This window comes from Ceratina calcarata, unplaced genomic scaffold, assembly GCF_001652005.2.
Source record: "Ceratina calcarata isolate Rehan_Ccalc_2016 unplaced genomic scaffold, ASM165200v1 scaffold125, whole genome shotgun sequence".
NCBI lineage: Eukaryota > Metazoa > Arthropoda > Insecta > Hymenoptera > Apidae > Ceratina > Ceratina calcarata.
In genome coordinates this window covers 399278-411542 of record NW_017133515.1, presented here as the reverse complement: position 1 = coordinate 411542, position 12265 = coordinate 399278, and the positions used below count along the sequence as shown (strand labels likewise).

The 12265-nt window shown below is 37.1% G+C and overlaps 3 protein-coding genes across 4 annotated transcripts in view; all 3 read left to right on the top strand.

Moving 5' to 3' along the window:
• The first annotated feature begins 883 nt into the window (after nt 1–883).
• On the top strand, nt 884–4818 carry LOC108627328 (FYVE, RhoGEF and PH domain-containing protein 4). The gene is made up of 8 exons (XM_018028521.2): nt 884–1078; nt 1148–1460; nt 1585–2022; nt 2109–2785; nt 2960–3165; nt 3296–3661; nt 3788–4239; nt 4307–4818. The coding sequence occupies exons 3-8, from the start codon at nt 1586–1588 to the stop codon at nt 4407–4409; spliced, it is 2241 nt and encodes a 746-aa protein (XP_017884010.1). The 5' UTR covers nt 884–1078; nt 1148–1460; nt 1585; the 3' UTR covers nt 4410–4818.
• Nucleotides 4404–10428, top strand: LOC108627287 (RNA exonuclease 1 homolog). Its single transcript, XM_018028472.2, has 10 exons — nt 4404–4495; nt 4871–5690; nt 5793–7558; nt 7648–7972; nt 8050–8216; nt 8299–8772; nt 8855–9152; nt 9230–9392; nt 9487–9746; nt 9821–10428. Exons 2-10 carry the CDS (start codon nt 5591–5593, stop codon nt 9904–9906), a joined length of 3639 nt encoding a protein of 1212 aa, XP_017883961.1. The 5' UTR covers nt 4404–4495; nt 4871–5590; the 3' UTR covers nt 9907–10428.
• Nucleotides 10429–10654: 226 nt separating this feature from the next.
• Jwa (PRA1 family protein Jwa) overlaps nt 10655–12265 on the top strand; it is a 3667-nt gene continuing 2056 nt past the window's right edge. Inside the window, exons 1-4 of one of the 2 annotated variants that reach the window (XM_018028337.2) lie at nt 10655–11032; nt 11192–11546; nt 11625–11842; nt 11921–12037. In XM_018028337.2, coding sequence (XP_017883826.1) covers nt 11332–11546; nt 11625–11842; nt 11921–12037 — 550 coding nt within the window. In that variant the 5' untranslated portion in view covers nt 10655–11032; nt 11192–11331. The other variant, XM_026815537.1, reaches the window with a different exon arrangement.

Here is a 12265-nt window from a genome sequence, read left to right as displayed (position 1 = left end):
AGGGCGACCGAGCTTGAAAAAGGAATCAGGATATCGGAAAAAACAAATCCTCAGACGTTCTACTTTCTAACAGTAAAAAGGAATATATTTATGTGTGTGAATACGGATCAAATTGATACTAAAAATACGTAGCATACATTCTTGAGTCAAGTTAGTTCAAAGCACATACAGACTTCATTTGTTTACAGGTTTTACAAGTGATAGCTGTTAGAGAAGTACTAATGTTACAGTCATAGTTTTTAAGAACTTTAACTGTGGCTCTTATTGAAAAATTTAAAAAACCAGCGCTCAATGAGTTCTCGTCACGAGCTTATGAGTCGCGGAATCGCCATATGTCGTTATATGTCTATATTCAGAGCAGTGATGGGGCACGAAATCCAATGAGCCATGCTCTCTCTCACTTCCACTAATGCTAAGTTATCCCCATTACCGTCGTGAGGGATTTCGTGCCTCATCATTGGTTCAGAGTTCAGTGGCAAGGCAGAGTAGCAGGGATCGTATGGCAGAGTAGCAGGGATCGTATAATTTATCCCTCGGCCAGAAAATGGAAACGCCGCGACCATGATGGGGACTGGTACTTGATGGGGGTATGCTAGGAATGGTCAGCGAAGGCGCATGAGGAGAATAGTAGTGGGAATCGAAATACGGGCGAAAAAGAGGGGTAGCGAGCCGTGCGGGATAAATTATACGATCCTTGAAGAGTGGGTGTATGTATCTACGTTCGCACAAGTACGTAATACAATTATATAGGGTGACTTATTAAAAGCAACAATTGGAAATAACATGTATTGATTTTATTCAAATCATCTCTCTAATCTTTGCATTTGATAAGACTTCTTAAACAGATATCTTTATGTACGTCGAGAAGGAAAGATTAGTAGTAGTTACAATACTTGTGAAGCAGGTCTAAAAGATGGGTTTTGTTTCGAATAGCAGTTCTTTCATCGGTTCACCCCGTATGCACTAAATTACATACACGACCACGACGTCCCACGACACTGTGTTAGCAGGACATATTAGTGTTGTCAGTCATAAATACTATTACAATTCTGTAATCGAAATGTTAAACTGAAATTTCGTAAGTAAAATTTTGTCGTTATTCTTGCCAATTATTGTTAACGTCGCTAACAAGGTTTTCTTAATCCAGTGAACCAAATGCAAAGATGAAAGAAAAATTCGTGAGGAACCGTCTAAACGGGACATTAAAATAACTGGCCTAAGTTCGCAAATTGATACTACTCTGCCTCGGGTGGTCTAAAGTTGTGCATTAAAAAAATAAATTGAATTTCACGCAGTTACATAATTTATACTGTCGATACATTTATAATAATGTGCAAGTACTGTGCATACATGTATACATGGACATGTAATGCAACCAACCTCTCGTAGGTTTTATCAGTTAAGATTGATTACCTTGAATGCAATGTATTTGATAAGTGAAGTAGTTAGATTGCATACAGGTAAGAGACATGAGGTATCTTGTCTCCTTTTGATTTACCCACGTTAATTATCATTACAAAATAAAATTCTATATTTTTGATATACGCACTGCAGTTTATTTTACTTAATCGAATTCATATTTAGGATGCAGCAGGATCAACCACCGGACGCCTCGCTTTGGACGACCAGGCTGTTTCTAAAGTCAACAGAAAGAATTGACTTTAGTAAAACCCTTAAGATGTTTGCGTCAAAACCACAAACATCGAACAGCACCTTTTACACTGAATTGGAGCCTGATCATGCGACGAGCAAAGAATCAGACTCGAAGAAATTGAACGAATTGCAAACCAATGATTCTCGAAATTCTGATACAAGTATAGATAGTAAAAAGCAACAGAACTATAATGGACATTCGTTTCGTAAAATCGCTTCGTTCGGAGGCTTCCCAGGATTTCGATCCTTCATAATGTCAACCGAAGATTCCACGGAGAGTGTTGAGACCGAAGCAGAAAATGAAGAGAACTCCGAGCAAGTACCATTCGTACGAGTATCGCATAGTGTATTAGAATATAGAAGTAGTAGGTAAGTTATTACTTTCGCCTATTTCTTTACAAAAAAGAAAAGTTTCGATTCTTAATCCGTGTTTTATATTATGTACGTACTTACAGGTATACAACAGAGTCCTATACAATAAGCGAGTCCGAAAGTGAAGAAGAATCTGATGGGGTGAAATCGTCGGAAACGAATTCGGCAGTAACGACGGTAGATCATGATTCAGAATTGAAAGCAGACGATGGAACAGATCATCAAGATTCGAAAAGCAAAAGAGCACGTCGAGTTGCCGAAGAACTGTTGGCCACTGAAGAAAATTACGTTAGAGTTTTGCGATTGATTGATCAGGTGTTCCAATTCAAAATCGACCAAGAGAATAGAGCGCATCCTATGTTCCCTCCAGAGACGGTTCAACACATGTTCTCCAATATCAAGTCAATTTACAAATTTCACAACGATTTTTTACTGCCTCAACTTCAACACAGAATGGAAAATTGGGAAACGGACTCCAGAATCGGAGATATAATGAAAAACTTTGCTCCATTTCTTAAGATGTATACTGAATACGTGAAAAATTTCGACTACGCAATGAACCTGATACAGAGCCTTCAAGTGAAGATTCCCAGATTCGCTGCGGTCATCAACGAGATTCAAAAGATGGACGAATGCGCCAAATTATCACTGCCTCATCATATGTTGAGTCCAATACAAAGGTTACCAAGATATCAACTCCTTCTGAAAGATTATTTAAAGAACCTAACAGAGGAAAGTGCTGATTACGAGGACACCAAAAGTAAGGATCTTTCGATTCGATGAATTACTTCCGCGCATAAAATAATGCGCGTCTAGCAAGGATCGACTTCTATTTAAACCTCTATTAAACGGGGCACGTTTAAATAGACGTCCTTAAATGGCGACGATTATAATCATAGAATGAAACGAACAGACACGGCTTTCTTTCTCGTAGAGGCATTGGATTTAGTATCTACTGCTGCTAATCACTCGAACGATGCAATGAAGAAGATTGACAAGTTCAAAAAGCTTCTCGAAATACAAGAAAACATATACGACACGACGGATCTAGTCAGTGCCACGCGGGAACTTGTAAAAGAGGGTCGTATCGTTAAAATTTCAGCGAGGAGCGGTGATCACCAAGAACGTCATTTATTTTTGGTACGTAAAGAACAATAAAATTGATATATCTACCGTTAAACTATTATTAATACCAAATATAAAGAAGCGAGTGTACTTATTGAACTTTAATAATCGAAGAGTTCTCTCTTTTCTTTTTTCTGTTTTGCAGTTTAGTGATCTTTTACTGCTTTGTTCGATAAGATTGATACCCGGGCCCTTATATCGGTTAAGAGCTAAATTTCTTATCGAAAATTTAAATGTAATCGAAGGTGACAATCTCGAAACGGCAAATTCATTTTACATAAGGGACGCATATAAAAGCGTAGAATTGTACACGCATGCAGCCGAAGAAAAAACAGCGTGGTTAGAGGCACTGTTCGAAACCATGCAAGAAATGATGAAAAGGAAAGCGAGCCTAAAAACCGGAGACGTTAAAACGCTCGTTGTGAAGACTGATGATATATCTAGATGTATGATATGCGATGTAATTTTCTCTGTAATGAGAAGAAAGCACAATTGCAGAGCCTGTGGAATAGTGAGTATATTTGTTCGGAAACAGTTCGCAACTTTATCGAAACTTCAATAATTACAGAATGAAGAATGTTATTATCTTATCCCAATTTATGCAACTATGTACATTTTATCGTTATATCGTTAATAGGTTGTTTGCGGTAAATGTTCCAATCAAAAGTTATTGTTCGAAGATAATAAGAATATGAGGGTTTGTCGTCTGTGTCATGCGGCCTTGACACAATCGCTCAATAAGTCTCCCTCTTCGACATCGCCGACCGGTCCAATACCAACTTTATTACAAGTTTCAGCAAGCGCGTCGTCCGTCATATCTGGATATCTCATGTTGAAAACTCAACCGAGCAAACCTTGGACACGACGATGGTTCGCGTTACACGTAGACTTCGTTTTATATACGTTTAAATCGGAATCTGAAAATATGGCTATAACGGCGACTCCTATGCCTGGTTTCCTTGTTACTGACGGTATTCATTTACCAGAGGAAGATCCGTTAAGTTCGAAGGACAGGCCTAAAGCGCTTAAAATGCATCATTCCAGAAAAAGTTATTACTTACAAGCATCGTCAGATGAAGACAAACAAAAGTAAGTACTTTCGTTGATTCGCATCCCTTACGATTCGATCGGTTACTCATAGGTAGATATATTTTAGGTGGTTCCATGCTTTGCAATTGGCTACCAAAGCGGAATTACCATCGTTTACAACAGAAAACGAAAACGCACAAGAAGAGCAATTAATCGTCCATTCGCGATGAACTAATGATCAATTTTATCTGCGCAAACGAGTTATTCATTGCCGTTATCATATAAGATTTCAGCGCGATAAGATAATCTTTAATAGGTAATTATTACACGAGAAGGACGTTATGTTACATAGTACATAGATACGTGCATAAATCAATTGTTGTTGGCATACTGTGGTTGATTTAGTAATGGCCATGTTGCTAAAACGCTTGTTGTATTTTGTACTATTTTGTTATAGTATATTTAAAAATATATCAGTACATATATTTATATAATTGTCTAACTCGTTATGTACGTATCATTTGTGATCCATATCCCGAGATTATAGAAAACATAAAGGTTCATTCAATTGTGTAAGAGAGAAGTGAAATTTTTCTTCACAGTTAACGAAAGAATAAAGTGCGATCTATGTATATGTTACAGCTGTTTTTTTCCAATTGAAATCGTTCGTAATGTGACTTGAAATTTGCAGAACGTACATTGGAATAATTTTGCGTGGCCGAAGGAATCGTGCCATCTTTTTTAAAAATTAGCGAGCTAGATTTGCGATCGATGAAGATCTGAGATTATGTGAAAAAAAATTTAAAACACGATTAATAAAAATATATCTATGTAATAGCACCAAAGAGATATCCTAATCCTCGGTGATAATAGTTTATATATTCGCATTTTACGATCGATGATTCCTTTAAATGAAAGTCCGTAAATGAATCATTGAGTTTTTCGTAGCGTCCCGTGAGCCTAGTCAACCATTTGACAAATACCTACATTTTCCCAACCATTCTCCGAGCTCTGAACTCTGAACCCGACCTTACATATATACATAGATACACGTCCAACAACGAATAGTGAACAACACATAATATCTACAAATACATCCATGCAAATAACATAGCATAGAAGTTAATAACACATAACCTGCGCCCTCGTTGTGTTTCGATACGATTCAGTTCGTTTCAAATTTGCATTTGTTCACGTTTACGATGCGTCTTAGAAAAACTCATGCGTCCCCATTGGGTACTCGCCAAATACATGAGGACTACGTGTAGAGAGGTTTCGTATTCGATGTACAAAGGAAGTTGAAGAAACTTCGGTCTTGCTTAAAAAGTCAATGATCTCGCACGACACTTCTCTACGACAATTTCTGCTCGAAGAATGAGCGATCGGAAGAACAAAACGCAATGAAGTAGTTATGTTGCCCTCGACTGGTTACTTTAAAACTATCAACTGTCCATTTTACGATAATGGAACGTGCGAAAGACCTTATTGTCATTTTAGGCATTCAAAACGAGGTAAGTTGAAGGATCCATCATTTTTTGTTTATGTTTCGTAAAACCATAAAAAGGAGTTTCAAGAGGCATGTTGAAATTTGACGACGTGAAATGTTATTCCAGAAGATGCTGGAGTTGCCGTGGAGGCAACTGAAGCAGTGGAAAATCGTTCCGCGGATCAGGTTGAAGGATCGAAAACCAACGCGATAGTAGCATCAAGTTCAGACGTTTTACAACAATTAGTGACAGAAGCTGTTCAAAAGGTTCTTGGTACTCGAACTGTCTCAGACATAGATAATCTTTCTTGTGAAAATGTCGTTTCTCAAGTAGTCGAAGGACTGAAACCTACTTTGACACCCGGATCATCCAGTACATTAGATAACGTCAGTGTTAACACAGGAGAGAAAAGAACAGAGCCATTGGCTGTGAACAAACCACTTCCATGTGTTTATAATCCGACGCCAATTGCAGAACTTAAAAAACGTCATATACCAATCGTATCTTACATGCCAACCAGGGAGAGTAGAGTAGCTGTGAAACGTAAATGTTCTCCGGATGGAATTAAACCTTGGTTAAATATTGGTACCGAATCTTCAGAATCTCAAAATGTCGAAGTTAAATACAAGCCCACTGTGATAGTTAATTCAGAAACTCGAGATTCCATACAAAGTTACATACCGACGTTCAAGTCAGATTCATGTTCGTCAAATTCGAATTCATGTAAGGATGGCAGCTCAAATGACTATTTGTTTAAGCTTAAAGAAGCTTATTACCCAAGGAGTAAGAAAAGAAGAGAAGAGTATGTACCGAAGAAAATAAAAGCTCCGTTAAAGACGGCTGACGAATTAAATGGATCCCCCCTGGATCAGATCGAGGCTGACTATGATATGATGGACGAAGCACTCGCGTGTGCACGAACTACTTGCGATGTACAACCGCCTAGCGAAGTGTCTCAAGATTCTTTCACAGACATAGAACCGAAATTCTCTGATGACGAAGAAGATGATAGCAATAATCAAGCCAAGAGCGAAGAAACGAGCAAAATCAGTATTGCATCTAACGATCGCGTAACGTCGTTTATGCAGAAAGAATCCCATCGGTATTTTGAGCAATTCAAGTGCTCGAACGATCTCCAGCGCATAGACTGCATTAACGACCGGTATAATAAAAATAAGCCGAGCAATAAGATTCCGAAAAGCGAAGAAACTGTGAGCGCGTTTCCTCAGCGCGATACAGATCGAAAAGTATCGGAAGAAAATGTAGAAAAAGATGCCGTTAAGGATATAAAAGAACATAAAAGCGCGAGGAAGGATAAAACCGAAAAAAAGAATCAAAAAGATCATAGTTCATCTCATAAAAAGTACAAGAATAAACACGAATCGAGTGAACGATCGCATTCTACCTCTCATAGCAAAAGTAAAGATAAGAGTAAGGATAGAAACCATTCGAAGCGTGAAAGTAGTAAAGACGTAAAAGACAAAAAATACGATAAAGATAAAAGGAGAAGCAAAGATCATGATAAGCATAAAGAAAAAGAACGGGATAAGGAGAAGAATGAAAGTAGACAGAAAAGTAAAAGCGATAAAAAAGGAGATCATCACAGATCGGATAAGCGACATGAGCATTCAAAGAGTGAAAAAAGTAAAACAGATAAAAGTAGTGAACATTTAAGAACAAATCGGAAGTCTGATGATAAATATGTGGAGAGAAGAAATGAAAGAAATTCAATCGACAAATCCGCAAACTCTTTGGACAATGTTCGTCTGGATTCGATGAATGACGATGACGACGTGAATGATAATTGTTACAGTAGTATAATTGACGATGCACTCTTCAGTACATCCGATTCGGATCATGACGTACAAGAAGAATGCTTAAAAATATTTCAGGTATGCATAGTAAATTGATTTTGTTGGAACTACATCGACAAAATGTATTTAGAATGTATTAATCTTTATATTGGAAATGTTTTCACAAGGAATATCAAGTACCGAAACGGTTAAAGCCAACGGAAACTTCGACGTTGCGTGAAAACGAGGACGAAAAACAAAAGGAACAGAACGAAGAGATTGGCAAAAAGAGGGTAGCACATCCATCGGCAGCCACGTGCGTTACAAGGCAAATTGGGCTCACTCCACAAGTGAAAAAATCTGTAAATCCCCACCAAAAAATGTATGAAAGGTGGCGTTTAATGCGAGATGTAGCAGAAAAGACAACTTGTTCAAGCATCAGCGTTCCGAAAGATATTCGGAGAAATTGTACCGAAACGATAGGAAGCAATGACATCAAATTGAATGGAAATGGTAATACAATCATCTTATTCTTTTTAAATACGCAAACATATTTCGAGGCTTATTTTGTTCGACGGTGTTTTCTGTAGGTCGTATTAGAATTGCTCACGTACCATACGCCAAGTCTCTGACGATAGAAAAAAGAAAAGTGACAGAAAATGCAGGAAAGATGATGGAAGCAAAAGCAATGGATAATTGTAAAACGGCTGCACAAACAACGAAAAGTGGTGTACGCGTTGCTCATGTTCCACAAGTAGTCCGTATTATTATTCTAAATCTGTTTCTATATGACCGTGTATATTTGTATTGTAACAATATAAAAATGTTTCGTCTTTCAGATTCCTCAATTGATGCGCCCTGAACCGTTACAAGTGGCCACGCAAAAGTTTCCTTTAAACGTTCGTCAATATTATTTAAACATGATGCACGATGTGTGCGTATTAATTTATACTAATGCCGAGGACGCGGCACAACGTGCTACTAAAGAAGAGTACGCTTGTCACGAAAGATGCAAAGCATTAGCTGTTTATAAAAATTCGTGTATGCTTGCTGCGCATAGGTTGAGGAAAGAAGTTGAACAAAATTCTTCTATAGAAAATAATGTAGCGGCAATGCCATCGAGTAGCAGTATTGTATCCCATGAGGCGGTACTTGCCGGAAAGTCAAAGGGTTCCTGGAGTGTTCTCAGGACAAAGAGATCTGTAACGGAATTTAAAGGGACGGCTCTTTACAATATGATGAAGAAATGGATAATGACGGAACAGCAGCTTCGAGATAATGGATTTCCTCGGCCGCATCCAGACGGTCAAAAGGTAAGTAATTGAACGTAAAGAGCGTTGCGAAAAAATAAAATTATATATTCATTGAACGATACTTGATTCCGACTCATTCTAGGGCCGCGCGAAAGTCTACGTAATTAATTCACGCAATCAAAGTGTTCTGTCAAAAGTGCCTAACGAAAGGATTTGTTGTCGATGCGGTCAAAGTTACATGGTCGATAAGCAAGGACTTGCTGTACAATCTCAAAACTGCATATATCATTGGGGTAGAAAGTTCACGATCAGAGGTGAAAGCAAATACAGTTGTTGCCAACAATATGGTTCTGCAACAGGTTGCTGCGATGCGAGAACTCACGTTTGGGATTACGTAGATTACGAAAACCTCCGTGGCTACGTAAAAACTTTTCCCAAAAGTAATTTGTAGCTTGAAGTATTACCTATACCCCTATTACGTATTCATTTGATTATATATTGTCTTGTTTATTTTAAGACGCGCCTACCGAGGAACAAGGAGTGTATGCACTGGATTGTGAGATGTGTTATACGACGCAAGGATTGGAATTAACTAGGATAACAGTCATTGATGAAGATTGCAATGTAGCATACGAGACATTGGTCAAACCTCAAAATACTATAATCGATTACAATACAAGGTAACATAAAATTTAACGAAACGTATATCTTTTATTTTCATTTTTTTCCTTTTCTTTCATCTAAATATATATATCTCTGCATATGATTACACAGGTTTTCTGGGATTACGGAAGAGAATATGAAAAACACGACGACATCGTTGTTAGACGTTCAGGCAACGCTGCTAACAATGTTCTCAGAAAAAACTATATTAGTGGGCCACAGTCTCGAAAGTGATTTAAAAGCCTTGCGGCTTTTGCACGATACTGTAGTAGATACAAGCGTGATGTTTCCCCACAAGAATGGATATCCACAAAAGAGGGCATTAAAAAATCTTTGTTCAGAATATTTAAGAAAAATTATTCAAAATGATGGTCAGTAAAGAGACGTTCACTCATCACAGCATTTCTGATCAAATAGACATTTTAATTTTCCCGATATTTTACAGTTGGCGGACACGACAGCAAAGAGGATGCCATTGCTTGTATGGAGCTGATCCTCTGGAAAGCGAAGGAAGAAGCAAAATTACAATAAATACGGCTACAAACCTTCGAGCAGACTGAAATGTGTACAGCTTAAAAGTTTACGATTTCGCAAATAAATAATAAACTTTCTTTTTTTTTAAACTACTGTATACGTTGTATTATAATTTTTACGTATATAAATATATGCGACAAAACAATTGTAAGATTAATTGTAACACGTAGAAATTAGAAATCGTAAACGATCGTTCTACTCTTTGAATTGTATTCACATTTCCATGATAGTTACATGTTTCTTTATTCGTTAGCAGTCGTTAGTAAATATCAAACTCCACGTGTAATTCTTAGTTTCAAGATTTTAGTTCAAAGATGTGAGCATAGAACAATGGTAATTTGTATTTTATTTCTTTAATTGCTTTCGAAGAAGCTACAGAAATTGTAAACTTATTTTTGAAGGTACAGCCTTGTAATAAACGAACATGAATATTTTGTACATATTAATATCTTTCACTTTTGGCGATAGAAGTTGTATTCATTTTCAATTTTGAATAAATATATTCTTTATTTCATTTTATTCTCGCGGATTTTATGTTGCATTGATTGCTACCTGACAAATTGCGATGGTGACTGGGGTACTAAATGAAAATTATAATTCGAAGACAAATTGACTTATTTAGACCACAACTGCAGTTCTCCACTTGGTATTACTTCGAAGTACCAGCGAACATATGCGAAATTTCAAATAAATAACATTTGAACGTAACGGGAGTATTAAACGTCAGAAATCAATAAGAAAATCTATCAGTAATGCCTGATTTATTGAGGTACAGAATATTCAAACCATGTGGCACACAAAGGGCACAAAGGGCAACAAAGGGTAAATGGTGTGACATGATTCGTGAAGAAGCGAATAGGGATGGAGTAAGGCAGATGGAACGATGGTACTTGGAATTGGAGGTCACTTAGCGGCCTTGGCGGGGTGCGGGACGGTTACACTCATCGATGTTATACACACAAATATATATCTTGTCTGTAACAACTAATGGTGCAACCCTTTGACCCTTTCGAGAATTGGCTCTTGGTGTGGCACAGTGAAAGAATTTAAAGTCAATCTCGTTGCTCAGTTACATACGAATAATATACATACACAGCAGATAAGTGAATACTTAATTAACTAGGTACTATACTTAGATATCTGTATCTATTAAAATATAAGCTAATGCTATTGTTTTGTGCGATGTGAAAGTCTTTGAAGATTATAAGACGTAACGTCCAATTTTGTTTTCTAACAACACATTTCGACTAATCTACTCATACAGTTAATTGTTTCCGAACAGAACTGTCGTGTCGGTTTCACGAAGCTAGTGCGACATCCGGCTTTAGTCGTCATCGTCCAAAAATACCAAGAGAACGACCGATGTTTATTGATAAGGATCTCGTCTTTTAATTCCAATTAAAATTCTGACTTACTGTAATAATGGATAAAATAAAGACACCAAAGGGTTTGGACACAAAAGAGGGCTGGGAGCTGCCACCACTTCGTGGTTTGAACGATTTTCTTTTGGAACCATCACGCTTTCAAATTCCCAATGTAAGGGATTTAGAAAAATGGGGCAATAGAGTGGTCAGTAATCTTATTTATTATCAAACCAATTATCTTTACCTGTGGATCGCTATTATACTTGTCGTAGTGTAAGTACATTAGAAACGATATATTATTTTCTCTTACCAACTTTGTAGGTTTCGTATAATATATTTTTCATTGTCCAGATCGGTCCATCCTATGAAGGGAATTGTAGGTATATCAACAATGGGAGCAATATGGATTTACTGCATGTACTTGTTTAATGAAAAAGAACAGTTGCTTAAATTCAAGAAAGCTTATCCTCAGGTTGGAGTAATTCTTACCATTGCTCTTATTGTCTATATTCTGTTTACTGTGTACTCAGTTCTCTTTATACTGTTTGGCGTTCTATTATCCTTCTGCGGTACGTTTTCTATGTGAAAATATAAAAATGTTGGATCAATTTCATTGGACTGACTATAATTTATCATTTATATTTCAGTTACTTTTGTACATGCATCACTGAGGTTGAGGAACTTGAAGAACAAATTGGTTAACAAAATAGAGGGTATGGGAATAGTAGAACGCACCCCTATGGGACTTATCTTAAATTATTTTGGTATGAAAGAAGAGCTTCTTACATAAATTCGTACAGTTATAATTGTAAAAGTATATGTTTACGCATATATTTTCATGATTTCAAATATCGTACTTACCATTTCTCAGCTGTGACTGCGTAACTTATGAAAATCAGAATATCTCTCTTTGCCAATTACAGTATTGCGAAATGGTATTATACCATAAAAGAAATTCTTCTATCTTAAAATGAATGCAAAGCTTTCAGAAC

Bases quoted from the DNA above. Each gene is read 5' to 3' on its own strand.
- LOC108627328 (XM_018028521.2), top strand. From the start codon at position 1,586: ATGCAGCAGGATCAACCACCGGACGCCTCGCTTTGGACGACCAGGCTG. The intron at 3,166-3,295 runs GTACGTAAAGAA...TCTGTTTTGCAG, and splicing joins AAGAACGTCATTTATTTTTG to TTTAGTGATCTTTTACTGCT. The intron at 4,240-4,306 runs GTAAGTACTTTC...GATATATTTTAG, and splicing joins TCAGATGAAGACAAACAAAA to GTGGTTCCATGCTTTGCAAT.
- LOC108627287 (XM_018028472.2), top strand. From the start codon at position 5,591: ATGTTGCCCTCGACTGGTTACTTTAAAACTATCAACTGTCCATTTTAC. The intron at 5,691-5,792 runs GTAAGTTGAAGG...ATGTTATTCCAG, and splicing joins TTTTAGGCATTCAAAACGAG to AAGATGCTGGAGTTGCCGTG. The intron at 9,393-9,486 runs GTAACATAAAAT...ATGATTACACAG, and splicing joins ATAATCGATTACAATACAAG to GTTTTCTGGGATTACGGAAG.